The 27,033-nt window shown below is 37.4% G+C and overlaps 2 protein-coding genes across 4 annotated transcripts in view; both read right to left on the reverse strand.

The window, feature by feature from the left end:
• Positions 1 to 812: 812 nt before the first annotated feature.
• LOC146648088 (tetratricopeptide repeat protein 39C-like) lies at positions 813 to 14,946 on the reverse strand. Its single transcript, XM_085389097.1, has 14 exons — positions 14,380 to 14,946; positions 11,700 to 11,748; positions 10,050 to 10,178; positions 9,793 to 9,907; positions 8,896 to 9,295; positions 8,252 to 8,420; positions 8,042 to 8,135; positions 7,845 to 7,952; positions 7,651 to 7,760; positions 7,438 to 7,561; positions 7,261 to 7,358; positions 6,971 to 7,075; positions 6,722 to 6,760; positions 813 to 1,469 (listed from the first exon to the last, which is right to left on the reverse strand). Exons 1-14 carry the CDS (start codon positions 14,520 to 14,522, stop codon positions 1,380 to 1,382), a joined length of 1,773 nt encoding a protein of 590 aa, XP_085245223.1. The 5' UTR covers positions 14,523 to 14,946; the 3' UTR covers positions 813 to 1,379.
• An 809-nt stretch (positions 14,947 to 15,755) lies between these two features.
• Positions 15,756 to 27,033, reverse strand: part of LOC146648089 (laminin subunit alpha-3-like) — a 62,118-nt gene continuing 50,840 nt past the window's right edge. Inside the window, exons 59-77 of one of the 3 annotated variants that reach the window (XM_085389094.1) lie at positions 26,866 to 27,014; positions 26,568 to 26,733; positions 26,345 to 26,472; positions 25,924 to 26,068; positions 25,719 to 25,814; positions 25,414 to 25,571; positions 25,201 to 25,318; positions 24,971 to 25,111; positions 24,721 to 24,851; positions 24,378 to 24,512; positions 24,119 to 24,239; positions 21,723 to 21,856; positions 21,412 to 21,589; positions 21,159 to 21,320; positions 20,905 to 21,070; positions 19,552 to 19,706; positions 19,198 to 19,291; positions 18,982 to 19,101; positions 15,756 to 17,261 (exon numbers count right to left, since the gene is read on the reverse strand). In XM_085389094.1, coding sequence (XP_085245220.1) covers positions 17,119 to 17,261; positions 18,982 to 19,101; positions 19,198 to 19,291; positions 19,552 to 19,706; positions 20,905 to 21,070; positions 21,159 to 21,320; positions 21,412 to 21,589; positions 21,723 to 21,856; positions 24,119 to 24,239; positions 24,378 to 24,512; positions 24,721 to 24,851; positions 24,971 to 25,111; positions 25,201 to 25,318; positions 25,414 to 25,571; positions 25,719 to 25,814; positions 25,924 to 26,068; positions 26,345 to 26,472; positions 26,568 to 26,733; positions 26,866 to 27,014 — 2,640 coding nt within the window. In that variant the 3' untranslated portion in view covers positions 15,756 to 17,118. Of the gene's footprint in view, positions 17,262 to 18,981; positions 19,102 to 19,197; positions 19,292 to 19,551; positions 19,707 to 20,904; positions 21,071 to 21,158; positions 21,321 to 21,411; positions 21,590 to 21,722; positions 21,857 to 21,876; positions 23,796 to 24,118; positions 24,240 to 24,377; positions 24,513 to 24,720; positions 24,852 to 24,970; positions 25,112 to 25,200; positions 25,319 to 25,413; positions 25,572 to 25,718; positions 25,815 to 25,923; positions 26,069 to 26,344; positions 26,473 to 26,567; positions 26,734 to 26,865; positions 27,015 to 27,033 lie in introns of those variants that run through there. The other 2 variants (XM_085389095.1, XM_085389096.1) reach the window with 2 other exon arrangements.

Raw genomic sequence — 27,033 nt, forward strand, 5'->3', positions numbered from 1 at the left:
GAACTGGAAGGCTGGTACTTTGGTACATAGACTGGAGCAGCCAGGAATCAAAGTGTCCTTAAGCAAGATACTGAACTCTGAGTTGCTCTTTCATTACTCTAAATTTTGTTTGGCATGTTTCCATTTGACAGCTGAAACAAACGTTGATCTTTTTAGCAAAAAGATGCCCATCTAAATATGTTTAGAGGGGCAGAAGACACACCATCACCAAAATCAGGACCATGAAACCTAGTATAAAGGGGGAATCATGGTTTAGCATTGCTTTGCTACCTTGGGTACAAGACACCCTGTCATCAAGGAACAATGAATTAAAACAGGTAATAAGTATTAGCCCTGTTACAGGCTGGTGGCCTGTGACAGCTGGGATAGGCCCAAGCTCCCCTGTTACCTTGAATTTAATAACCAGAAGAAGATGGATGTAATAACAATATAATAGCAGTAGTTCATAGATGAAGCTCGGAAGTTCTGTAATACAGGATAAAAAAAAGTTAACACAAAACAAGAAAATGGTAAGGAAAAAAAAAAATGTCCACTTTCCATGATCTGAAGGCATCTGAAGCAGTTTGAGGAGGAATGATAAAAGATTCCTCATCATTGTCTGTGCCTCATAAGCCACTACAGGAAAGGCTTAATGCCCCTCGTGATTACTTTGATCACTAAAGAAGTACAAATTCTGTTGGTGAAGAAATGTATTTGTCACCTTTAAGCTATGACACTTAAACAGTCGACGAAAACAGATTCAGTTTTACAATGTTGTTTTTATTATAACAAATATACAGGAAAAACTTTGCAGCAGAAAGGAGCGTTGTGCATTTAAGCCGCTCAAAGTGGCACATTTATTAAAACCTTTATGTGAGACATATTTACACTGATAAAAACGACTGCTTAAAAAGGGGCTGTGCTTTTAAAAAAACAAAAACAAAAGATTAATACACTGCCTATAGATTAGCTTTACAAATGTCAAAGTCAACAACCAACACTGAAGTGGAAATATTGGCTTCTTAAAGACATTTTCAGAGTCATTTCTTGTAATTGCTTTGATGCTTAATACTTGATATGTGCCTTTACACAATCTGAAGAACATTTCCTCCATGTAAGCAATAATGCCTAAGATCTTACAAAACAAATCTACGGGTTTTCATTCAATTCAACAGGCATCTAGTTTTAAAACAAACCCTGAAGACAAAAACAAACAGTGTATTGTGCCGTACAGTAACAGATCGATAACACCTCTTGTACCTGTTTTCTTGTGAAATATTCATGTTTGTGTTCTAAATGATGCACTGGCTCAGAATCTTATAAGTATAAAGAAATTATTTTAAAGTGAAAATATCCATACTCATTATTGTGGCTTTTTCAAAGACATTTCAGATTAAAGTTCAAGGCTGGGCGGAGGCCGCCATAGAGGCGAAAGCTGAATGAATACGAACGTGGAGTCGGTTCTCAAAGTCATAGCCAGCGTAGTCCTCCTGCACGGAAAACAAAATGAATTTTATTTTGTTCGTGCTCTGCCCTCTAACAACCTCTGCAGTCAACACAGACAGATCAATGAACATGCTGACCAATCAGGTAAGAAAAACAGAGAGCCCAGTGCCCAGTGCTCCTCTTAGACACCGTGTGTCTGCCCAGACATGCATAGATGGCTGTTACGGCTAATAGAGTGAGATCTGTGCTCATTCAGTGTCAGCTACCAATCAACTAACAAAGTTAATGCTAATGCAAGCAAGATACTTACAACACTGCTCTGCAGGGCGAGACTGCATCAGGCATTCAGACCATTTAATTCCGTTGTTTTCATTCTAATTCTGTTGTTTGTTTTAAACTTCCATTGTTTTCATTCAAATTCTTTTCTTTTCATTCTAATTCCGTTCATTTCATTGAAATTCCGTTGTTTTCATTCAAATGCTGTTTTCATTCAAATTCCGTCGTTTTGATTCAAATTCCGTCGTTTTGATTCAAATTCCATTGTTTTGATTCAAATTCTATTCATTTCATTCTAATTCCGTTGTTTTCATTCAAATTCTGTTGTTTTCATTCAAATTCTGTTGTTTTCATTCAAATTCTACTCTTTTTATTCAAATTCTATTGTTTGTTTTAGAATTCTGTTGCTTTCATTCAAACTCTGTTCTATACATTCTAATTCTGTTGTTTTCATTCAAATTCCGTCGTTTTCATTTTAATTCCGTTGTTTTCATTCAAATTCTGTTGTTTTCATTCAAATTCTACTCTTTTTATTCAAATTCTACTCTTTTTATTCAAATTCTATTGTTTGTTTTAGAATTCTGTTGCTTTCATTCAAACTCTGTTCTATACATTCTAATTCTGTTGTTTTCATTCAAATTCTACTCTTTTTATTCAAATTCTACTCTTTTTATTCAAATTCTATTGTTTGTTTTAGAATTCTGTTGCTTTCATTCAAACTCTGTTCTATACATTCTAATTCTGTTGTTTGTTTTAAACTTCCATTGTTTTCATTCTATTTCCGTTGTTTTCATTCTATTTCCGTTGTTTTCATTCTATTTCCGTTGTTTTCATTCTATTTCCGTTGTTTTCATTCTATTTCCGTTGTTTTCATTCTATTTCCGTTGTTTTCATTCTATTTCCGTTGTTTTCATTCAAATTCTGTTCTGTTCATTCTAATTCTGTTGTTTGTTTTAAACTTCCATTGTTTTCATTCAAATTCTGTCGTTTTCATTCAAATTCTATTCTTTTCATTCTAATTCCATTGTTTTGATTCAAATTCTGGTCTGTTCATTCTAATTCCGTTGTTTTCATTCAAATTCTATTCATTTCATTCTAATTCCATTCTTTTCATTGAAATTCCGTTTTTTTCATTCAAATGCTGTTGTTTTCATTCTAATTCTACTTTTTTATTCAAATGCTATTGTTTGTTTTAGAATTATGTTGCTTTCATTCAAACTGTTCTGTACATTCTAATTCCATTGTTTTCATTCAAATTCGGTTGTTTGATTTCAAATTCCGTTGTTTTCATTCCAATTCCGTTGTTTTCATTCCAATTCCGTTGTTTTCATTCCAATTCCATTGTTTTCGTTCAAATTAGGGCTGGGCCATATTATACCGTTCACGGTAATGCCGGTATAATGTTTGGCAACGATAGGAAAATGAGATAGAATATGAGTAAAACGCGCGTGCGCAGTGCCTTTGTTTTCATACGCACATGGCCGATTGTTGAGTGAAACAGATGAACCAGAATTGGTTTGTAAAAATGGTGCAACTTCAGTGATGTGGAACTGGTTTGGTGTTTGTCCGTCAGATACACGACAAAGCACATTTTTTTGCAGAACATGCAAGCGGCTGTCGTTATTGTCGTATTTGCCGGACTAAGATGCTCTTAAATCTGGGAGTAATCTGGGTCCTAAACTCCCTATTCTTCAGATCAAACAAACACTGCAGCATCACTGAGAGTTAAAAACTGTCTCAATTCTTTCATCTTTAATAAAACGATCAGCATTGCTGCTTAACCAGGTGAAACTATGAAGTTTAACTTCCAGGCATCCATGAAAACAAAATTTGTTACATTTAACGGAGTTAGAAGTTAGCAGGAAGCTAGCGGAAGTTAGCTCGCTAGTTTCGCTAGTTACCTAAGCATGATATAGCATGTTCTGACAGAGATTTCTGGAAAAAATTCAAACGTACAGCTCTGCTATCACTTCCAACATAAATGAAGACAGGAAACTAAACAGCAATGACGTTTGTAGGGTTACTGAAGTTGGGCTAGCTGGTATATAATGATGTGCTACCTGATCGCTAGCGACACAGCTATGTTAGCATAACATAAACAGTGAAGCTGGAGGACAAACACTAACACTTTTCCACTTATAAAAGTTAACGTTAAAGTTCCTGATAGTTAGAGACAAATGCAATCACATGGCGGGATGCTGTAAACGGATCAAACTTCAGTCAGGAGAACAACTGAGATAATCCATCCACAATACAAGGTTAGTCATTAATATACTGCAACAACATGGGAATAGAGCAGAATTCATTCATTAATAAATCAATGGTACAGAAGTGGAGGAAGCAAGAAGAATGAGTTTAATAAAGTTTGATTTATCTGACTGCTTTGTTTCGCTTAATGTGCCTTATAATCCCGTGCACCTTGTGGTCCGAAAAATACGTACTGCTCACTGCAGTTTAATGTTGCAAAGCACCTCTTTTTAACTTCAGTGGATATTATACATGGTTATGCTCAGGATATGTCAGCCCATTTCTACTGGAAATGCCTTTTGGTTAAACTTTCAGCAAGGAATTTGCATTTGCACTGTTACATTTTTATAAAGCTTTAATGTACATAAAAACCAGCTTCTTGTTTAAGTGAAAATAAATGGAAGGTTGTCTTTTTGCGCTAGTAATGTTGTGGAGTTGTATTTTGTCTCGCATCAATTATATCGTCAGTTATATCGTTATCGCAAATTTTCAAATATATATCATGATAAATATTTTTGGCCATATCGCCCTGCTCTAGTTCAAATTCCATTGTTTTCGTTCAAATTCCATTGTTTGTTCTCAAATTCTGTTGTTTTCATTCCAATTCCGTTGTTTTCATTCAAATTCTGTCGTTTTCATTCAAATTCCGTCGTTTTCATTCAAATTCCGTCGTTTTCATTCAAATTCTGTTCTTTTCATTCTATTTCCATTGTTTTGATTCAAATCCTTTTCTGTTCATTCTAATTCTGTTGTTTGTTTTAAACTTCCATTGTTTTCATTCAAATTCTGTTTTTTTCATTCAAATTCCGTTCTTCTCATTCTAATTCTATTGTTTTGATTCAAATTCTGTTCTGTTCATTCTAATTCTGTTCTGTTCATTCTAATTCTATTGTTTTGATTCAAATTCTGTTCTGTTCATTCTAATTCTGTTGTTTTGATTCAAATTCTATTCATTTCATTCTAATTCCGTTCTTTTCATTGAAATTCCGTTGTTTTAATTCAAATGCAGTTGTTTTCATTCTAATTCTACTCTTCTATTCAAATTCAAAATCTACTTTTCATTCAAATTCCATTGTTTTTGTTCAAATTCTGTTGTTTTCATGCAAATTCTTTTGTTTTTGATCAAATTCCGTTGTTTTCATTCAAATTCCATTGTTTGTTCCCAAATTCCGTCGTTTTCATTTTAATTCCGTTGTTTTCATTCTAATTCCATTGTTTTCATTCAAATTCCGTTGTTTTCATTCAAATGCTGTTGTTTTCATTCCAATTCTGTCGTTTTCATTCAAATTCCATTGTTTGTTCTCAAATTCCATTGTTTTGATTCAAATTCTATTCATTTCATTCTAATTCCATTCTTTTCATTGAAATTCTGTTGTTTTCATTCTACTTCTACTCTTTTTATTCAAATTCTATTGTTTGTTTTAGAATTCATGGTTCATTCATTCATTGTTTTGATTCAAATTCTGTTCTGTTCATTCTCAAATTCTGTTGTTTTCATTCAAATTCCGTTCTTTTCATTCTAATTCCATTGTTTTGATTCAAATCCCGTTGTTTTTGTTCAAATTCTGTTGTTTTCATGCAAATTCTGTTGTTTTCATGAAAATTCTTTTGTTTTTGATCAAATTCTGTTGTTTTCATTCAAATTCCATTGTTTGTTCCCAATTTCTGTTGTTTTCATTCAAATTCCGTCATTTTCATTTTAAATCCATTCCTTATACAGAGGCTTGGCTACAGTGTTGGCAAACTTTAGGTCAATGCAAAGCCAGTATACTCAGCTCACTAAGTTCAAGCAGCACTGGCACTCCAATAGACATCCTGTCACCTGATCAGACAGTGGGTGTCTTAATCTGATTTAGAACGATGAGTCAGAATGAAAAGATCCTGATCAGTTTTATAAAGAAAGCTTTGACCCGCAGCAAAAATAAGACAAAATCTAAACACTAATTGCTTTTAATTAATCAAATAAGACAGGACTTGTTACCAACTACTTCCAGTAGTAACAAGATCACTCATAGTGCGACTCGCCCCAAAGACCACGGACTACGCTAAAATTAATAAGACATGCTGACATCAGCCTGTTTTCATTACAATATGAGGATGTCAGCCTGTTACGGCATCACTGTGACATCACAAGCTCTCTTCATGACCTTCCATATAACATATTATACTCGATATGGTTTCTTAAAATGTTTTGCAAGACCAGCTTTTTCACCTTGGGCGCTAATAATGACGGTCAAGGTGAAATGCTTAGCCTACATGGGTGCTCATGTCCTCCAATGCCCAGTATGTTGTTGTGAAGTTTGAAGACGATCAATAAAAAGTTATGGCTAATATAAACTTTGTACTGATTTTCACATATGGTGCGACCTTGATCTTAACCAGATTTTCACCTAAATTAAATCCGCTCGAGCTGTTGGTAACTGCCATCACACAAAACTTAAAAATGATCGTAAACGACCACAGCAGACCCGATGGCATTTTACTGCTATTCAACATCTTTTATTGAGGCACACCATTTACACACAACGGCCGCAGCTCTCCCGCTGCCAGCTGTACTCACATCAACACCACCTCTCCAACCACAGGACCCAGTACAACATTTAAGTCTGCGGTGCATGATTGCGGATGTGTGGCCTGCACGGCTCTGCAGGCCACACCCCGCCACAATGATATCTTAAAAACAGTGGAAGCTAGACTGCTAACAAATAGACAGGAAAAACAGGACATATTACCTCCTTTCAGGGCAGAGAATAAATAAAGAGTATTACTGTACCTTGGCCTGAAGCATTAGCATTCGGCCCTTCCCCGCAGACTAGAAAAAAAAAATTAAATATTTAGATAGTGTAACTCCTCCAGGACCTTGGCCAAGAGAGACAGTTTAACTATCTCACACACACACACACACACACACACACACACACACACACACACACACACACACACACACACACACACACACACACACACACACACACACACACACACACACACACACACACACACACACACACACACAACTTGCCTCTGGGGAATTCAGCAGCACACAGGCCAGTTCATAGCAAGAGTAGGGCTGCACATAAGAGTTGCTCAGACGCCCCCCCTCATCCCTTGCAGCCAGCTGGAAATACTGTTTCAAAAAAAAAAAAAAAAAAAAAGGTCATGATACCAAAACAAACAATGATTATTGTGTTGTGTAAGTGCATGGACAATCCTTTAAGGCAGCCGGCGAGGGCCGTGCTTCATGCTGTGCTTCATGCTGTGCATCAATTTTCCAAAAATGCAAATTGCATAATTAATTTAACACAAGAGTACCTGAATGGCATCTTTGGTATTATGTAGACATTTGCTTATGGCACCAAGAAGGAGGTTTTTCAGGCCTGCACACGAGGCGTCGTCAATCCCCTGTAACACTAAGGGAGGAATCAAAATTACAAACACTTTGCATTAGTGCACATAATGCAAGCGAGATATTAGTTTGGAATGCAGTACCTTGGGCCATCGTCTGCAGCTTGGCATTGGAGCAATTGGGCAGAGCTTTCCACAAATACAGAATCTCAATCACTGATAGGATGCAGAGTTCTTTGGATATACTGGAGCTCTTTAGCTTCTCAGACTGATTGAAAAACAAAAGTGCATCTTCACATCAGTGGCATTCTTAGCACCATAATATTCCTACAGGAAACAAACTAGTTACACACTCACCCTTTTCATGGAAAACATTTCTATCTGATTATTCTTGCGTTTGAAAAGTTTTTGAACGTCCTTGAAAACAGCAACGGCTCCTTCCAGATCACCAGTGGCTCCTTGGCACACTGCACCACACAACATACAATATGGATTAGCATCCACTACCGAGCTTACAAAATACCCTGAAAGCATTACGGTGCTGTAATTACCTCCAGTTAAATAGGCATAATAGCACTGGGACCAGCGAGATTCAGTCGCCAATCTGTCAAACGCTCTGTAGGCTTCTCTGTAGTTCAGTTCGATCATGCTGCACCAGCCTAAAAAAATCGATCAGAAATGATGTTGCATACTAATACCGAGTGAGGCATATTTGAAATATGAGAGAAATATGAGAGCCAGGCAGTACCTATTTCATATAAACAAACGTGCTGAATTTCCCTTTGGTCAGAGGCCAGATCCAAGGCACTACTGAAGGACGTCAAGGCACTACTGATCTCGCACTACAGAAGGAAACTTTGTAGTATGAGTTACAGTGAGACAATACTGAGCTTCTCCAAGTTAGAAGACTACTTCACATGGCAAAAGATAACAAGGTTTAGTATTCACATGTCTTTACCTCAAGGCGTTGAACTCTGCCTTTGAAAAACATAAAGAGGGAGGAGTTGGGATAAATAGCCTCTCTTTGTTTAAGAATGTATTTGGCTTCCATTAGGCCTGACTGTGTGTCTGTGCCATCCAGAGCAAAGAAGGGCTGCACTACTGTGTGGTACCACAACAGAGCCAAGCTGCAAGAAAAGCACAGAGACTGTAATGAGAGGGAATATAGCAAATTTCTAATTTATGATAATGACACACACACAAAAAACAGCACAATGTGTTGCGCTTTTTACAAAACTGAGGAAATACGATTCACAGCATTTTACAGTAATATTGCATAATGTGGTTATATTACAGATTTGTTAACTTGGCAGACATGACCAAATTCCCACACACTTGATTTTAATTAAAGGCTTGATTACAAACATGGTTCCCAAGGCACCCAAGGACTAAAAACCAATTTCAAACGATTCAGTATGAAGCAGGATTTGGAAAATTGTGCTACAGGGACCTGAGTCAGTCAATTATTACAGCTGTTCACACTGGGATCTCTTTTTTGTTTCCTTCTTTCCTCTACAAATTATGCTTTCATTATTTTATTACACTGCACACAACTGTTTAAGTTGCAAAACAGGATACAGATACGCAAACATACTCACTCACGTAGCTAAGGGGGCCTTCATGTCCTTACTTTCACTGGCGTAAGTGAGTGCTGACAGGCCCTGATGGCGGTCTCCGGGAAAGCCCAGCAGATTGACGATCTTCAGTAGGTGCGGTGGCACCATCGATATACAGAGGTGGAAAAGACCATAACCAAAACTGACTGAACCTTTCAGCCGATCCAGAGCCTCGGGACTGATGCCATCTAGCCCCTGTGATGGACTTGACCCGGGTGAGGGAGAGCGACTCTGGTGGGACAGAGCAGAGCCGGACGATGAAGATGGCGTCGCTTGCTGTTCAGAGCCCCTCCTCCTGCTGCCTTCTTGTAGACGTGTGATGTCGTTGTAACATTTGTTGTACATCTTCCAAGCTTTACGGAGGATCCAGCCTCCTTTGATATATGCTGTCAGAGGATTGAAGCTCAGATTAGAGAAAAGTCCTTTATTATAACCTCTTTGTATTTAACACATCAAATAAAAGGTGGATGACAAATTAAAGGAAAAGCTATCATAGCCATCAGAGGCCAATGTCAGGAAGGCTAGAGCACCCTAAAACCACTCTTCTAAAAGATTCTTCTGTCATGTGGTGTTTCAATGATGGCGCTAAAGAGTGCTGGCCCAAAATCTCTCATAGCTATTGAGATCTAGCGACTCCTTGTATCCCTGCAACAGGGGCTACCTGGGAGAGACCACCTCCATCACAATAAAAACATTCCATAACAGCTTTGTACTGGTTTCAAGTGACACTTCCCTCTAAAGAGACAAGTGGACCCATACCAGCAAAAAAGCTTCCCAAGGCATAAAAGACAGGTTTTGTTTTTTTCCTTTAATTTGTCACCTACCTACGTGATACGTGTGGAGTGCATCACTGTCAACCAACAAATACCAAAGGTTCCCTTACATGACAGCTCTTGTTTGATAAAAGATAAAACCGCCAGGTAAACCTGGCAGTCTGCAATGATGATCTGCCTCTGGAGTCGGTCCACTGCAGCCACCCCTGACCTCTGAGAGTCCATCTGCCCACACAAACACCCCACATTTACAGGCTGATGACAGACAGGTATGCAGGAGAGCTAACAAGCACACGTGGGCGTTACAGGCCCAACATGAATATATAATGATGTACAATACAGGCAGTTTAATCAAGTATTTACTCACATTGCGCTTGATCTTGCTTTTAATGGTCTCAATGACACCCATGTTTTCACTCTCACACAGTCTCTCTGTAGCCTTGAGGTCTTCAAAAGCCATTTGCATTTTTTCCTCTTCAAAAGTCATCATGGCGTTCTGCAAAAGGGAAACCGGATAAAAGCAATCAATTACTTACATGTGGTTCAAGAAAAATCGCTTACACTGAACACTCGACAGTGGAGTCAGAAAAAGAAACAAGAAAACGAAATCTAATTGTTCCAAATTGACAGATTTTGTACAAATTACACATACAATGAATGAATGAACAAAACAGGTAGAAGATAAAGGATATGCACTATTGCTAACCTAAATCCCTTTTTAAAAAAAACAAAAAAACATGAAGAGATAATTGAATAATTGAATGCCAAATTCTGGGATTTTGCCACATACTAAAAAACATTTAATTTATAAAGTTACTTCTGAATGATTATTTTTAATTGGTCAGGCTACTAATGAAGTACAATTATACACCAGAAACTCTGTAATTATTCTAGCACTACAACCCAGCTGCCAACTTTTTTTGCTTCGACTGAAACAAAGATCTCTGTGTTACTTGGACTGCAGTAACACTGCTGTCCTTTTCCACTGTCAAAGCTTTTGTTGGGAATTTCATTTTTCACATGCTGAGGTGCCTGGCAACTCGTAAGGGCTTTTGCTCTCTGATTTCTCCCAGTAAAAGATGAGTAGACATCATGGTGATGTGCTCTGCAAGTGTAACCTTATTCTATCTTTGCCCTTTAAGGGTCAATCTCACAGAAGTCCTCTGGAGTCATTAATGACTTGTTAAAAAATACCACTGTACTTCAGATGTTACCAGCTGACCAGGAAGTGGAAAATATTAAAGTATATAGTAGCTCTTCTATCAGCTCCTTTTTGCAAAGATAAATAAGCCTCATGTCATGTTAAAAAATATTATAATAATATTAATAGATGGGAATAGGTGCTTCAACACATGCAATCATCATGCAGAGAAAAAGCACATTAAATTAAATAACTCCATTTGTAGCTGTTCCCTACATTCTCGATGGGTAACATTAAACAAAAAAAAAAAAAAAAAAAAAAGAGTATAATGCAATAAATGATGCATACATTATATGCTGTTTGCATCTTTCATCTCTATGACATTTATGTCATACACACTGAGCAGTGATGTGAAAGAATAACTCCCAAACGCATTAAAAATAAAAATAAAATAACGAGCCTGTTTTGAAAATGTGACTAAAAACAATCAAACAAAGATACTTGTGTTTAAATACAGGCAGTAAAACAGTACAGTAACAGTACAGAAATTAAGTATTTGTACTTTGTGACATCCCTCCCACTGCTGACCCAGCATGTGTATGATACCATCCAATCATGACAGCAGAAACTTGCAAAGTTTAGAACAAACTGTCAAACTCAGCTACGTTTGTAGCTGGGGGGGAAAAATGCTGATCAAACATAATTTAGAAATTTCTTCGCAAAACATAACAGCTGGCTTAAAAGGACTTAAAGGGAACACAAGGGAACTTCCATAAGCCTCACAAAGAAACCAAAAGCTCCCAAAGCAACATTTACAAAAATCTTCGAGAAGTTTGGCCACAAACCAAAATAGCAGCGAGTTGCTTTTCCACTCACCAGAAAACTCACAAAACTTGCACCGAAACTCATCAAAGGACTGTGGTTCCTGAAAGAAAGTAAAAAAAGAAGAAGAAGAAAACAACCCCAAACATATAAGAGAAGTTAGTCTTTTCACATAATGTGATTTTCTCTGACAGTGTAAAGTTCACTGGAGAAACAATGAAAAGTATGTGGCCTGTTTCATGCATCAATAAACCCAATGTATTAGGACTACTGTAGGTTAGAAAAATACTAATGGGAAGGAGGAGAATATTCAGAAGTAAAACAATGAAAAATTAATTCATGAAATATAAAACCAAGATATTTTCCAACATTAAAGTGCTAAATAAAAAAAAGTCACATTTGATAAAAAAAACAGCTGACAAATTCTGAGATTAAAGATATTTAATAGAGGTTTTTTTTGTTTTGTTTTACATCAAGGAACCAAATTGAGTTTACTAGATAGGACCAGCGTCACTATATTAATCTTTATTTCTGTAAACATATACACTGTATGGACAATAATACTGGGTCAACTACAAATATTATACCTACAGGAGCTGTCAGCCATGGAAGCCCAAACCATGAAGCTCCCAGCACACAGTTTTTGTGTGCTGGTTTGGAGCTGTGCAGTTATTGAGTCAGCAGTGTTGGCCACTTTAATGCATTATGAGCACTCAGCGACCCCACTCTGTAACTTCACATCATCTGCAATGCTTTGGTTCCTAAATGCTTCCGCTTATATATACCACTTATAGCTGATTGTGGAGTAGCTAGGAGGGAAGAGATTTCACAAACTGACTTGTTGCAATGGTGTATCCTGTTGCACTACCACTCACTACCATTCACTTAAGCTCTTCAGAAAAACAATCCATGAATGACCCATTTTTTCCACAAAAGGCAGACTGCATGCTGTTGCCTTTAAATATGCAGAAACTCAAATTAGACTTTCTTTTCTTTGACTATTACCCTCTACCCCCAATTGGCAATTTTTGGCCTCACCCTCATAACTAACACACTTTAAGATGCCCTTCATCTGAAATTATCTTAGGGCATCAAAGGTGCTCATAATACACTGTTACACACTATTAACACAGCTTTACAACTGTCACAAGCCAGCTAATGCAAAACTTATCAACTAACTTTCTCTTTGATGAATTAAGAGATTCAGAAATTTCTACCCTATAATCAAAACATATACCCTGTCACAATTGACACATTTATAGCTACTAATAATAATCTTTTAGAGCTACACAGACTTGCATCTGTGTAGCTGAAAACTTGCATCATTTACAGAAATCAAAGGTCCTTTTGATTTCCATCTGTAGCTGTGTAGCTGTGTGGTCATTTTGGTGCAATAACTGAATTTCAGCAGCCTTATATTTCACTTTGAAGACAAGAGGCACCACGTGTCAGTCAAATTACGGCAAAATGTTTCAAATAATTGTGGAAAATTGACTTGGTACAGGTATCCCTGTGTAACTGTGATGGGGATTTAATTTATAATGGAACCACCTCCACACATAAGTGCAACATACTATACAAACGTAATAGTACCAGGGGAGCTTTAACAGAAACTCGTACATACTGCCAGTAAAAGCTCATTCTCAGACAGCTGTGTTTGTGTTTTTCACTTCCCTCCATCGTTTTGCTGATCCAGTCAAAACAGGATGACACCTAGAGCTTAATGCAATTAGCGGACGAGGTGACATTTACGCTTTCCCCAGGGGTCAGGAACCATAGGAGCTGCCCTTTCATGACATAAGCATTCAAGTTGAAAGCAAAGGCTGAAGCATGTGTAAGGACGTGTGCGGTTCAGGAGCAGGGATTCCCAACATTTATAACTTGTGACCTCTTTTAATGAATGCAAAATGCAAAAAGAAAGGTTATGCAGCAGTTTTCTCGCATGCCTACTGATTATTTGGCTGAGATGGGTGCTACTGGACTAAGAGAATAGTTTACCAGTTTAATGCTTGCATTTCGATCCTAAATGACATCAAAGACATTGCTTTCCAGAGCAAGGCAAGACATATGCAGCCATCCAATAATTGGTATGTGTAAAAATATATAAACCTAGACTTCTACAGGTGATGCTATGGATCTTTTAATATTGCACTCTCACCTAATGACAGTCTTCATGTATGCTTTCTGGATCAGCAAACGAGAGACCATCTCAGAAACCTGGTTACCTTATCTGGACACATTGTTGTTATTGTTTTCCTCTAATATGTCACTCAACTGTAGATGTGAGGAACTAGCTGGGCCATGTTGACATATTTCACAAGAAGGGTACAAAGTACCTCAAAGCCAGACAGCGGTATAACAGGAATGGCAACCTGTTAAGCAAGCACTTCGTTGTTTTTTTAGACATTTATGAAGACAGTCACCAAATCTAATGATGTGCACACATGTCACATATTGTGGTTGTGGATATTTGCTCAGGGTATTTAAACAACACTAATTCTGCTTGTGATCAGATCAAATGGTTCTCCACCAGACAAGCGTGACACGGGTGGTGGGGTTTTTTTTTCCTGTTTTTGTTTTTTCAAAGCTTAGACCACACGCTTTGATGCCTTCAGTTGTAATTGTATTGGTTAATCACAAGTTTGGGAACATTAGCTACACCTGCCATAACATTTAACACAAGCATACGCCTCTGTTTTGTTTTTACATACAGGAAGAGAAGTCACACACAGACCTGTATGTTCTGAAGAGCTCGTCGCTCTCTTTGAATCCATTGTTGAGCAGCATGTTGATTCCCTTCAGCGCCAGCTCTGCGTCGTTTATACTGTCTGTCTCCTCCTCCACGCTCGCCGGGGCTGGTTCCTTTCCGTCCGCCATTAAGACACCCGATATCGGAGGTGAGGAACTGAACGCGACCGGAGACAGGCAGGTAGGGCGGTATAGCTGGTTAGTTTACTTACACTCAGAGAAGTCTCAACCGGTGGCGCAGTTTGGAGCAAATGCTGGCATATTTACGTTCGTATAACAATCCGCTATTTCACATAACTAGCCGGTTACAACACAGAGTGAAGCTAACCAGTGTCCCGCCAGCTGGGCGGCCGTACTCTGTATTCTGTCTCCTGACCGCTGGTTTGCATGTGAGCCAGGAAACGTGCTGCCTTCATGTGCTATCGTAAAAAAGATTTCTAGCAGAAGAACAGAACTAGATGAAGAAAAAGAACAGATTATTCCTCTTATTGAATACATTAATGCAAACAGAGGTGAAAACGGTGAAACAAGCCACAAACAGAAAAGGTTTTGTTTGTGTTAAATTATTTGTCAACACATCTGTTCCTGCGTTTCTTATGCTACGACCTTTCCATTTTTGCCCATCAGGAAGATCGCATGTATTGTTTATGTATTTATTTTTAATTTGCAGCCACACTATAATTTTAGAGTTTCCTTTCCGTTATGTTCTCAGGCAATGGTGCGCTAACTGTAACTTTGCGCAATTTATTTGTCATTTCTGAGGGAAAAGAACGACCCTGAAGGCAGCATAGGAGTGGGCGTGGTCTTTAGCTAAAACGCAGAGGTGAGGAGTCCATACAGTTTTTGACGTTTTTGACTAATTACCAGTGGTTACCAATGGCAATAATGGATATTTTCTCAACTTTGTATTTTATTTAACACGTTTAACAGATATATCCCTAACAGGTTGTTTTTTTTTACATTTTCAAATCTTATGCTATCCTAATGCTTTTCTAAAAGTATACTTTCAGGAAAACTTCCTTACTTTTACCACATCTTCCCCCCAAAAAGTCTCATTTCCTCTAAAGCAATACTGAGGACAAGACCTCAGTGTGAGCTCTTACTCTAACACTATCTGAATTTTATAAAGGCCACATTTTATTGTGTTTCATATTTTAACACAATCAAAGTTTCCTAAATGCTATATAATTTACTAATATTAAAATGAGCTATAGTTACAAAAGAAATACTCACCGCACTGTGCAAAGGTCTTGACGGGACCTTCTGGTGTTTACATTTTGCTACAAAAAAGGGAAATAGGACTTTGAAACATGTACAAACATACATGGCACTACAGTAAGGCAAAACCAGAGTTTGTATAATTCTAATGAGTTTTGCAACAGGCTGCTGATACAAAAGTGCTTAAACTTACAGTTTAAGATTGATTCTTTTCTAAGTTGTCTATTATGTGTAGACTCAACACCAGTTCATCCCTTAATTTAAAAAAAACTACTAGAAAGTCTGGCTGCTTGGAAACAAAATATAAAGAAATGAGGGGTGGCTCAAGACGTTTGCACAGCAGTGTACATTAATTGTTTAGTATGAACCATAATGAGTGGAAGTTAACAGTTCCCAAGCTGTTTCCTTGATCAAAAGTCCATTATTTATTTATGGCACTGACAGGTATTCATAAAGAATATTAATCAGACAGGTTACATAATGGCTTACAAATCAGTTGCCACAAGACAGGAATGCATGTACAGTGTGTCCAATTTAATATGAATTTTACATCATATTGAGATATAATGTTATTTAAAGTCTGGCATAAATGCACAATTTAGAAAAGTAAACACCTTTTTTGTGAATATAAGTACCTAAACATACTTTTTCTGTTATTACTTTTGCAATGGTCCCAAACACTACTGACCAAACTTATTCTAATGGCATCTAGGTATATTGGTTATTTAACTGATAGAAACAAAATTTAGTACATGCTGTTATCTGGTGTAACTACTGTAAGATATACATCCATATTCTCATGCAAAGGGAATGCAAACTGGAAAATCAGATCAGAACAGTAATACAACACTGGGGGCGAAAAACATGTGGTTTGAAAACATGTGCAAAGAGTCCATGTCTCTTAAGCCAGTTAAAATGCAGAATTCTGCATGCTGGCATGTGGATATGAATACAGAATAGCTTAGCAACCCCTGAAATGTCACTGAATTGAGAATCATGGGTGTAAACATCATTTTTCTTAGTATAAGCTATTGAGTCCAACAAGCAAACCAAAAGTACATCAGTTAATAATCTTGATCTCTTTCGCAGCACCAAAGGCAATACTTGTTTTCTGAAAGTGCTGGGCTGACTGTAACGCAGCACTGACCACTTACAAGCATATTCAGTAGCATTTGATAGTCAGTAGAGACTGACTAGACCAACAAAGTAGAGTTTATTGCAGCCGTCAAAAAATGCATTTGTAATTGGTGAGGCAATACGCAACTTTACACTAAATAAATATAGACATGTTTAACTTAACAGCAAACATTATGAACCTGTAAGCCGCTGCTCATATATTTATTTTTCACGTACATTCATCCCAACACACTCACGCTGAAACACAATCGTCTTACACACACACTCTTACATGCTAACACATTCTCTGTCATAGTAACAGATTGCACATAGCTGGTGGTGGACATGGTCCCAGGGTTTGTTTACTGATGGTTTGAGGAGATCTTTATGTTCAGCCTGGACACTCCTTGAGGTTGACTGGACCAAACACGCTTGACGGCCTTTCAAAGGACACCAGTTCACCGTTGATCCCCATGTCCTGGATGCATCCAACAAAGGAGGATGTGACAGGAAGCCTCTGCTGCATTAAGATCGCTGTGGCAGAAAGGGACAGGTGAGTGATTTTATTGTTTCAGTCTATTTTATTTTAACCTTTAACCTTAAGACTATAACTAAAGTGTTTTTTATAGAAAGATGTAAGTTTTATTAAGGGGATAGACAATAAATCTCTTGATTTGTCTTGACAAATCTCTTTGTGTGTTTTGTATCTCCAATATGACTTTTTTTGTATATCTACCATATCAAAAATACGTCTTCCATCTATGTGCCAATCAGCTGGCAGCAACTCAATTGCATTTAGACATGTAGACATGGTCAAGAGCACCTGCGATGTTACAGATATCTCAGAAATTGGATGTCGGAAGTTCCAGAAAAAGCCAGGAAAAACAGGACTTTTAGAGCCATTCAGATATCACTAGCAGCAAAATAGCAAAATACTACAGCAAAATACTTATTTTTATGTGCTTTAAAAACACATTTATGGATAGAGCTTGATCTATGCCCTGCATCTGGTTTATTTAGTGAGTTAAAAATACACAACAGTGGCAGAACAAATTAAAAGTTTACAGTTTTACTACTGTTTACATTCAGTGCCGCTATGTTGGATAACTCATGGTATGTTGGTCAGCTCCAAATTTTTTGAGTGGAAAATCCAAATTGAGGGGCATTCCGACTGAGAACTGAGGAAATAGCATTTATCCTGGGATCAAAATGGCAAAGAAAGGTGATTTAACTGATTTTGAACATGGCATTGTTGTTGGTGCCAGATGGGCTAATCTGAGTTTTTCAGAAACTGCTGATCTACTGGGATTTTCTCACACAGTCCTCTCTAGAGTTTACAGAGAAACAAAATGGAGAAAATATCCAGAGGTCAATAAGAACTGCACTGGCTGTCCACTGAAAGGCAGAAGCTACAACTGCATGTCGAACCTTGAAACAGAAGGTTTACAGTCTGCTTAGAACAGGAAACCGAGGCTACACTTCACATGGACTCACTAAAACTGAACAATAGAAGATTCGAAAAATGTTGCTTTGTCTGATGAGTCTCGATTACTGCTACTGCATTTGGATGTTAGGGTCAGAATTTGGCATAAACAATATAAAAACATGGATCTGTCCGGCCTTGTATCAGTGGCTCTGGCAATAGCAATGGTGTTGTAATGGTGTGGGGGGTATTTTTCGAGAACACTTTGGCCCCCCTAGTAACAACTGAGTATCATTTAAACACCACAACCTACTTGAGTATTGTCCCCTGACCATGTTCATCTCTTTATGACCACGGTGTACCCATCTTCTGATGCTGCTTCCAGCAGGATAGCATAACATGTCAGAAAGCCCAAATAATCTCAAACTGGTTTCTTGAACATGACAGTGTTCTGTACTGAAAAGACTTCTTCAGTAACCAGATAATAAATGATCTAATCTAATAGAACATCTTTGGGATGTTGCAGAACTGGAGATTCACATCACAGATGTGCAACTGAAAGATTTACAGCTACTGTGCGATGCTGTCATGGCAGTATGGGTCAAAGTTTTTTAGGAATATTTTCAGTAAATTTTTGAATTTGTGCCACAAAGAATTTAGGCAGTTCTGAAGGCAAAAGAGGGTCTAACCCAGAACTAACAAATTGTACCTAATGAAGCTGCTTGTGAGTGCAAAAATATAGTTTAATTAAATATGTGCTCAAGTTTGACTCAAACAAAACCAAAAAAAAAACAAAAACTCAGTCACTCAAATTAGATGATTTACACTTACCAGGAATGCCACCCACATACAGTGGGTCTTTGGTCAAAGGTATATTGGGAAATGGTGGTCCAATCTTGTAGTTGTCCAGTGTGTCCACATACAATTGCACAACATTCTTCCTCTTGATTACTAAACATAAAAATAATAAATTGATATATTTTGTACAATGCATGTCAAGTCTATAAGGTGTTAAAGACAGTTTGAGTCATTTTAATGGTGTTTTACCTGAAATTTTATGGAATACTCCATCACATAAAGAAGCTTTTGGCTTCACTGACACCATGAATTCTCCATTTCCATTGTTTACTCGTGCAACCACCTACAAACAGGAACATGTCCAAACCCAGTGCTTTGAATCACACTTGCAAATTTAGGTCTAATATGAATTTAGTGTCTGTTTCTGCGTGCTGAACAGAAATGGCAAACTTGGTTCATATTTATTACACAGGAAGAAAAACATCAGTTTGATAAAGAAGATCAGAAGATATCAGAACCAAGAGACCTTGTTCTACTAATAAGTTCCTTTGAGCTTGAAAAAAAAAATGAATATGGAAATGACAAACAGATATGTGGTCTCACCTCTCCTCCGAGCATATAGATAATGAGATAGTGACCCATCGGCAGTCCATTTGGAGTCTTGCTGTACACACCTACATGAAGCAGGAGTCCCGTCAGACTCCGTGGACGAATGTTAAACAGCAGCTCAAAGCTGGAGCCCACAACAAAGGAATCATCTGAAATGCAGAAAATACAAAACGATTTATTAGTGTGAATGCTGTTTAAGCATTTACGCTGTCCTTCTGCACGTTTTTTGGTTTTTCTGTGATTTCAAATGAATGATCCCCTTCAAACCCACCCTATTTTGAAACTAAATTAGTTTAGCATACTTTGAACTATAGAAAAAATTCAAAAATTAAACATATCCCATGACCTTAGACTCTAAGGTAATGGTAATGGTAAAAATGAGTAAAACCTGAAGAGTCTAAGCCTTAGACTCTTCAGGTTTTACTCATTTATATATATATATATATATATATATATATATATATATATATATATATATATATATATATATATATATATATATATATATTTTTTTTTTTTTTTTTTTTTTTTTTTTTTTTACCATTTTCAAACAGTAACAATTTAAGTTTTACAACATTTTCAGAGAGTTTCAAAAAGCTAATGGACGCACTTTTTGAACTGCCATTTCTCGGTCAATTTTACTGGTACAGACACAAAAAATGCACGCCCTGCTTCTTATACTCAAAGAGTCAAATGTTTGTCAGATCTACAACTTTCATATTGCTCCTGTTTGTTTCTGGGTATCTCAGCAGCAATTTCCTCTGTGTGTTGGTGGTAAGACAGACACAGACTCAAGCTGCTCCTGATTGGTGGATTCAAGTTCAGCAGATTCAGACTGTTTGATTGGCATAGAAACAGAAAGGCACACACTCTCACACCCACTGTTTCACTCCCGTCTGTCTGTGTGTGTGTGTGTGTGTGTGTGTGTACTTGTAAAGAGTTTTAGGAGGGGACATTTTGATGAGCTTGTGCTTCAAGTTGTGGTTCTTTTTTTTTCTAAATTTAAGTTTATACTTTATACTTTTTTTAGTTGTTTTTTTTTTAGCACATTTTTCAGTTTACACATAAGCCAGATGATGTTTTGGTAATCTTACGCAATTAAGCTCATTCAGCAAGTTGAGCTTCTGATACTTCAAATATATTTAAGCAATTCAGGCGCAATCTTCACATTTTCAGCATTCATACTGCATTTTTGCTAGGAAATTGCTTTTTCTGGTTTATTTTGTTATTGTTATTATTTAGTCATCTGATATTACAAAATTAAAAAGAAAATTGTGATGATGTTCCTCAATCAAATGAACTTTAAAAGATTAGCTGTCAGATTGTTGTGAAGAAAGCTTTACTCACTGACAACGACGTGTGCTCCATTCCCTGAGAAGTAAGCGCCTCTTTGTGTCTGTCCCTCAAAGCAGGGGCCAGAACCATGATTCGCGGTTGGATTTGACATTTGCGCTCCATTCATCTTAAAATTGCGTACGCAGCCAGACACACTGTGCTTCGGAAGGCCCTTCGACTGAAAGTGAAAGCATAACAAATTTATAAAATAAATAGACACTAAATTGAATTAGTTGTGTGAAATTTGCATTGTTATTGTTTTAAACCTTTAACTCTTTGTGAAGGGAATGTGGGGTACTGCCCAAGTAGACAGGGGACAGGAATTGCTGCTTCATGGATGACAGCTCTGCATTAGTCAGCTGCCCATCCTGAGCTCTTATTCCGTCTACAACCAGCCGGAATTTCTTCTTTTCCAAACTGAACATTACCTGTAAACATAAAGTGTTTCACTTTTTTTTTTTTTTTTTTTTTTTTTAGCAATTAGAGGGGTTTTTGTTGATATAAATGCAATGAACTGACCGTGTGCCACTTTCCATCATTGTACTTTTCTCGGTTGAAGATCTTCTGTTTGCCCACAGAAAGCCTGATCCTGCCCTTCGACATGTATAAAGCAAGATGAGATTGCCCTCCTCTGGTTGCAGCAAAGAACAGCATGCCTTCATGCGATCGAGTCCTGACTTCAAGAGAGAAATGCGGTCTGTGGAGAACCAAAAAAAGAAATAAATACTGATTTTGAATTGGTAAACTCAAACAAGTACACTTCACATTTATTAATCTTACATGTAAGGATTTATACATATGCATGATTGTGTATCAGACTGTTTACTTACCTGGGTTGCAGGACCTGTAGAGGAAGGCTGTAGCTCAGTCTGCTAACAGTCCCTCCAAGGCGATAAGCATGTTGATCCATGGCTGGTAACGCACATGCTGACACACTCTCATTGCTCACAGGTTTCACATCATCCTAAAACAACACAAACACAACAGAAACCCTCAGCAACAGTTTTCCTTTTAACAGCTCAAAACTCCTTTGTTAAGTCTCAGGATTTTTGCTTCCACTGTGTCAGCGATGGTACAAGATGTGGTTAAAAAAAAAAAAAAGAATAACTGTCATATTGTACATGAAAATACTGCATATATTCTTTATTGCATCTTCAGAAAGTGAAAAAAAAGTCCTCCCCCACCCACAGGTGTGAAATTTAGTGAATGAAGATGACCATTACTTTATTTATTAATTGATTTCCTGATTTTCTTTAATTACAGCCAATTATTGATCAATAAAATGCCAGAAAATATTCAAAAATCTCCAAGATTACACGTGTGTCCTTCTAAAACGTTTAATCTGCCAACATTATCTGCTTTTAATCACAGATTAAAAATGGTTTGGTCAAGAATCTTTTATCCATTATTCCTTATACATGTTTGGCTTCTGTTGTGATGCAGAACGTAAACTCAACACATTGAGAAACAGTTCAGAAAACTCGATTCATACATGTAGCTGTTAATGCCAGACGGTGGGTCATAACTGTAAGCACAGCAGCGAGTATGGTGGATATATTTGGAGTTTTAATAACCACATTCTCTTGGGAGTAGCATAACTCCCACCATCTTTCTGTTTACACACACGTGTGTGATTTGTGCTTATTAAACTTTCAGCATCAGCGTAAAAAAGAAAAAAGAAAAAAAGTAGGAGCTTGCCAGTGTTTTGAGTGATTTCAGTCTGGCATATAGTCAAGAAAACAACACTGTTGTGGCTGAGGAGGTTGTGATATGATAAAAATGTAAAAATGGATGAGGGCCAGCTTACATATTGAAAACAGTAGGATAATTATTGAATATGAAAACCGAGTGGACCATGACCTTTTTTCAGAACACAGCATCTTCACCATTTAGACCTTTTAATATTTCTCTCTCTTTTTTCTGGCTTATTTTAAATGAAGTGTAGGGTGTAGTGTCAATTGATTATTATCCTGAATTTAAACCCATTCAGCAGATGAGAATTCATTATTCAATAAAATAATTGTGGGTTGAAGGTTTTCAGAAAATGACTAAAGGCTAATTTTTATAGTGAGGGTGAGCATACGAGGGCAGCTGTGATCACAAGAAGTAGTGTGAGTTTCGTGATTTTGAAGAAAGATTTGAATGTTAATGGTACCTAACGAGTGAGCTCTACATATGGCGTGGCGAGGCACTCTCATCTAAACCCAGGATATGCTTCTGTACTCATTTAGTTTATACAGTGTACATCGACACACAAAATGTTACAGGGCTAAGGTGGTCCACATCAGCCAGGGTTCATGTTTGGTGTGTGTTTTAAACAGCATTTGAAATATATCATTTGGCCTTGTGTCAAATACCATAAATAAATACGTAAACTTTAACAGCTAAACAGGAGAATTTGCAAGAAAATGCTGATGAATCCCTGTTGTTTTTATTGGATATTATCAGTGTTAAAGGTGAAAGCAGCTGCTAAAGCATTATGAGCAGCACTTCATCATATAAGCGAGGGTGCAATATTCATATTTCAATATTTTCAATAACGAGTCATAACTGTGCATCAGTGAGTTAGTGGGAACATGCTTGTGAATGATTATTAGAGTGTTACATGGAAGAAAGAGAAGAGACATGAAACAATTTCAAGGTTGTTATTAACAGATTTGTAGATACTTAAATTAAATAGAGTAGCAACTTTGAAATACAATACATTTTGTAATTATTATGGTTACTTGAAACATTCATGCCATTCATTTCATGCAAGTTTTTTTTTTTTTTATTGAAGTACACTGGAGATGAACGGGCTGGTGCATAAGCTACATAACACTGTGGTTTGCAAAGGCAGTTTTTCAATCAGTATTAGATTCTTGACAGCATCAGCAGGTCTTAGGACTCCTTCTTCTTTATCTCTGGAAATGAGGCAGCAAAATATAACGTGAACATTGTCAACAAGGTGAAGACAATTAAAGCAATTTTCAAAAGAATATTAAACTTGGTGTAACTTACATCCAAGGAGAGAAATCAAGCTTCACATGTTAATAAAGTCACATTTTTGCTATCACATTATATGGCTTTGTTATATGGATTTAAAAACATGTTGATCTGGTTTGTAAAAAGGGAAATCATTTCATCCAAATCTATGGATTTTCCACTTGTGCACTTAGTGCCATTAACACACCAAACTTATTCAAATGAATTCGAGTGTGTGTGGACATGTAAAACAATCTCTCACCTTCTTAGAGTTACGGTCCAGCATCAGTTGAACGGGAGACAAGGGAGAACACACATCCACGAAAACCTTTCCGTCAGGCTTGAATCTGCTGAGGTCCTCAGCCTTGTACAGACTGGCTGGCCTGAAATCACAGGGAATCACCGTGAATTATAAAATAAAAGAAACCCCATTTAAGAAAATGAATATATATGACATGGCACATAACCACAGTTTGACTCCATAAATGTTTAAAGTATTTCAAACTTGTGGGGAATTTTACCGTCTTGTGTAGAGGTTGGAAATGCAGCCTTTGAAATTCTCATTTCCCAGGACGAGAGAGCCACTTGTGTCAGGTATGAAGTGGTCCCTGCTCTCCTCCTGCCCTTTATCCTCATCATCAATAACCATCCGGATCCTGGAAAAAGGTTTTGTACATGTATGCTTTAGAAGCATTTATTAAGAATATTTTTTCAAACTACATTTATGTGTCTGGTGTTCGCCAACAAGGTATAAGCAGCTGTGCCCACAGTGTCCTTATCGATTTCCAAAAACGGCACTCACTATAAAAGTATAACTAGTTGTATTAATTGATCATGAATGAAAAATCATTGCTTCCTCCATACCCTCCGCTTCTTTTCGTCACAGTCACGTAATGCCAACGCCCGTCATTGTACTGTTTGGTAGATTTCCACATCTTGTTGTTGAAATAGACAATCACGTAGCCGTTTTCCATTTTAATGTCAATCCCATTAGCCTGAAAAAATAGACAAGGAAACCATTTCTGTATATGATCTAATTCTACCTGTTGTGAAAAAAATCTGGTCTTTAATGTCACAGTTGCAAGAGATGTCAAAAATAAGTTGGAAGCCTGACCTCCTGTTTGTCTCGCAAAATAAGACCCTCATTCTCTGTGCTCTTAAATCCAAGGGAAATGGTCACGTCGCTATCCAGAGTAAAGCCTTCAAGGTTACCTGAGAGAGTGCTTCCTAAAGTGAACTCTGCTTTACGTACACTCTGTAAGTACAAAACACAGAACATGTCAATTTACACAGAACACGCTGTGATTTGTGCAGATATATAAATGCCAGTAACTGTCTTCATACCAGCGATTCCACAGGACAGCCTTTAATGATGCCCACTTTTTCATCAAGGGGCTTAAAGCCTTTATTCAGCTTCAGATTCTTCAAGCATCCTCTAAATGGCTGTATGGTGATGTTATGCCTTTATGGGAAACCAAAAAAAGTTATTCTCAATAAAGTGGGAAAACGTGACAGAACACAACACAAACTAAATGGAGGAATCATGCGTACACATACCGTTCCCTCAAGTGTTGAGGTGCACCACCAATATAGACATCTTTAATGTTTTGTGTGTCGAAATCAGCTTGGGCTTTAGCAGCTTCATTACCTCCCACACGCACCATGAACTGTTTCTTTGTTATCACATAGACTTGTATATCAACCCAGTCTTCTGTCTGAAGAAAGCGAATAGAAGCAAAATTCAGTCAGACGACCAGTGCTTTGAATTGTAATAGACAAGTAATAGTAATTATCCTTAAGAACGTGAATGACTGCAAAACGTGAATGACTGCAAAAAAAAAAGATTAAAAAAAGCATCTTACCAGGAAAACCTTCTGCTTATTAGAAGCTGGTGTCTCAAAGAAAGAACTATGTATAAAAACGACTGCCTCCTCCATGGTGACATAGAAGTACTGGTCCTGTGAAACAAAGAAGGTAATCAAGTTCTTGCAAAGAGTACATAGAATTTTATTTGCAGTGTATCAAGATGTGTGTCCATTTTTAAAGTTTCACTTGAACAGAATTTACCTCACTTCCTATATATAAGAGTAGGCCATTTTGTGAGCGCGTATTAACGGACATAGTGATGCTAAAGGTGGTCGCTGTATTATCCACCAGCACTCGGCCAAATCCGGTGCCTTCGTAGTAGTCTGAATCAAGAGGTTTAACATACCTGTAATGGAAAATCAGTGAGACAGTTATTACTTATTGCTAAACTTAATGCCATTTACATTGATTAAGAGTAATAGCATATAGTAACACATGCAGCACTGTGCAAAAGTCTTGAGCCACCCGTGATTTCTTTATATTTTGCCATAAAGAACCAAGACGAAAGATATTAAACACTTGATTAAACTGCAAGTTAAATGGCAGTTTCACAAAATGAAATGCTGTGAAAGAGACACTGTAGTGTTTAGCTGCACACAATACTAATCATCATATGACGTACCTCTTGCATGGAGACCCCTCATTAATATTGTCTTTTCTTTTGAAATTATAGAGACTGACAGCTCTGTCATTAAGAGAGAAAAATTCAATGCAGCCTTTGTAATTGGGGTATCTGAAGGAAGCTGGAGGCTGATGAGGAGCAAAACAGGAAAAGGTATTAGTAAAATCCATGCTGCTGCAAAACCGATACATAGTAGTATGTTTTATATATCTGTGCTCCTTACAGTGAAGTTGGCTGGGTAGCCTCCAACATAGAAAACAATGTCATCGGGACTGAGATCCAGGAGATCCTTGGATTCTTGTCCTTGAGTGTCGTCCTTAATTGGAGGTGGGGATTCTTTGTTTGAGGTTATAGCTTTGGTAAGGATCATTTCTGCATCCCGGTAAATTCTAAATCATAAAAGGGAAAACAAATAATTATTTTAATCACATCTACCATATTGGCATCGTTAATACATTTTTTATTTATGTTGCCATTTAAAATGCTGACACAGCATTTATAGAGGGAAGTTTTCAATTTACCTGCGCAGGTCCACCCTATCAAATGTTGCTGGCTCAAGTCCAGACCTAGTGATGGCTCCCGTTTTTATCTCGTACGTATCTCCATTGAGGTTGTACACACCATACAAGTCATTGTTCCTCAAAAACATACCTATGTAGTTCTTTGTGGACTGAAAGACACAGGTTGTA

The sequence above is a fragment of the Rhamphochromis longiceps genome, linkage group LG18 (assembly GCF_057381845.1).
Source record: "Rhamphochromis longiceps isolate RC_006_pf linkage group LG18, R_longiceps_female_GT1.1, whole genome shotgun sequence".
Lineage (NCBI taxonomy): Eukaryota > Metazoa > Chordata > Actinopteri > Cichliformes > Cichlidae > Rhamphochromis > Rhamphochromis longiceps.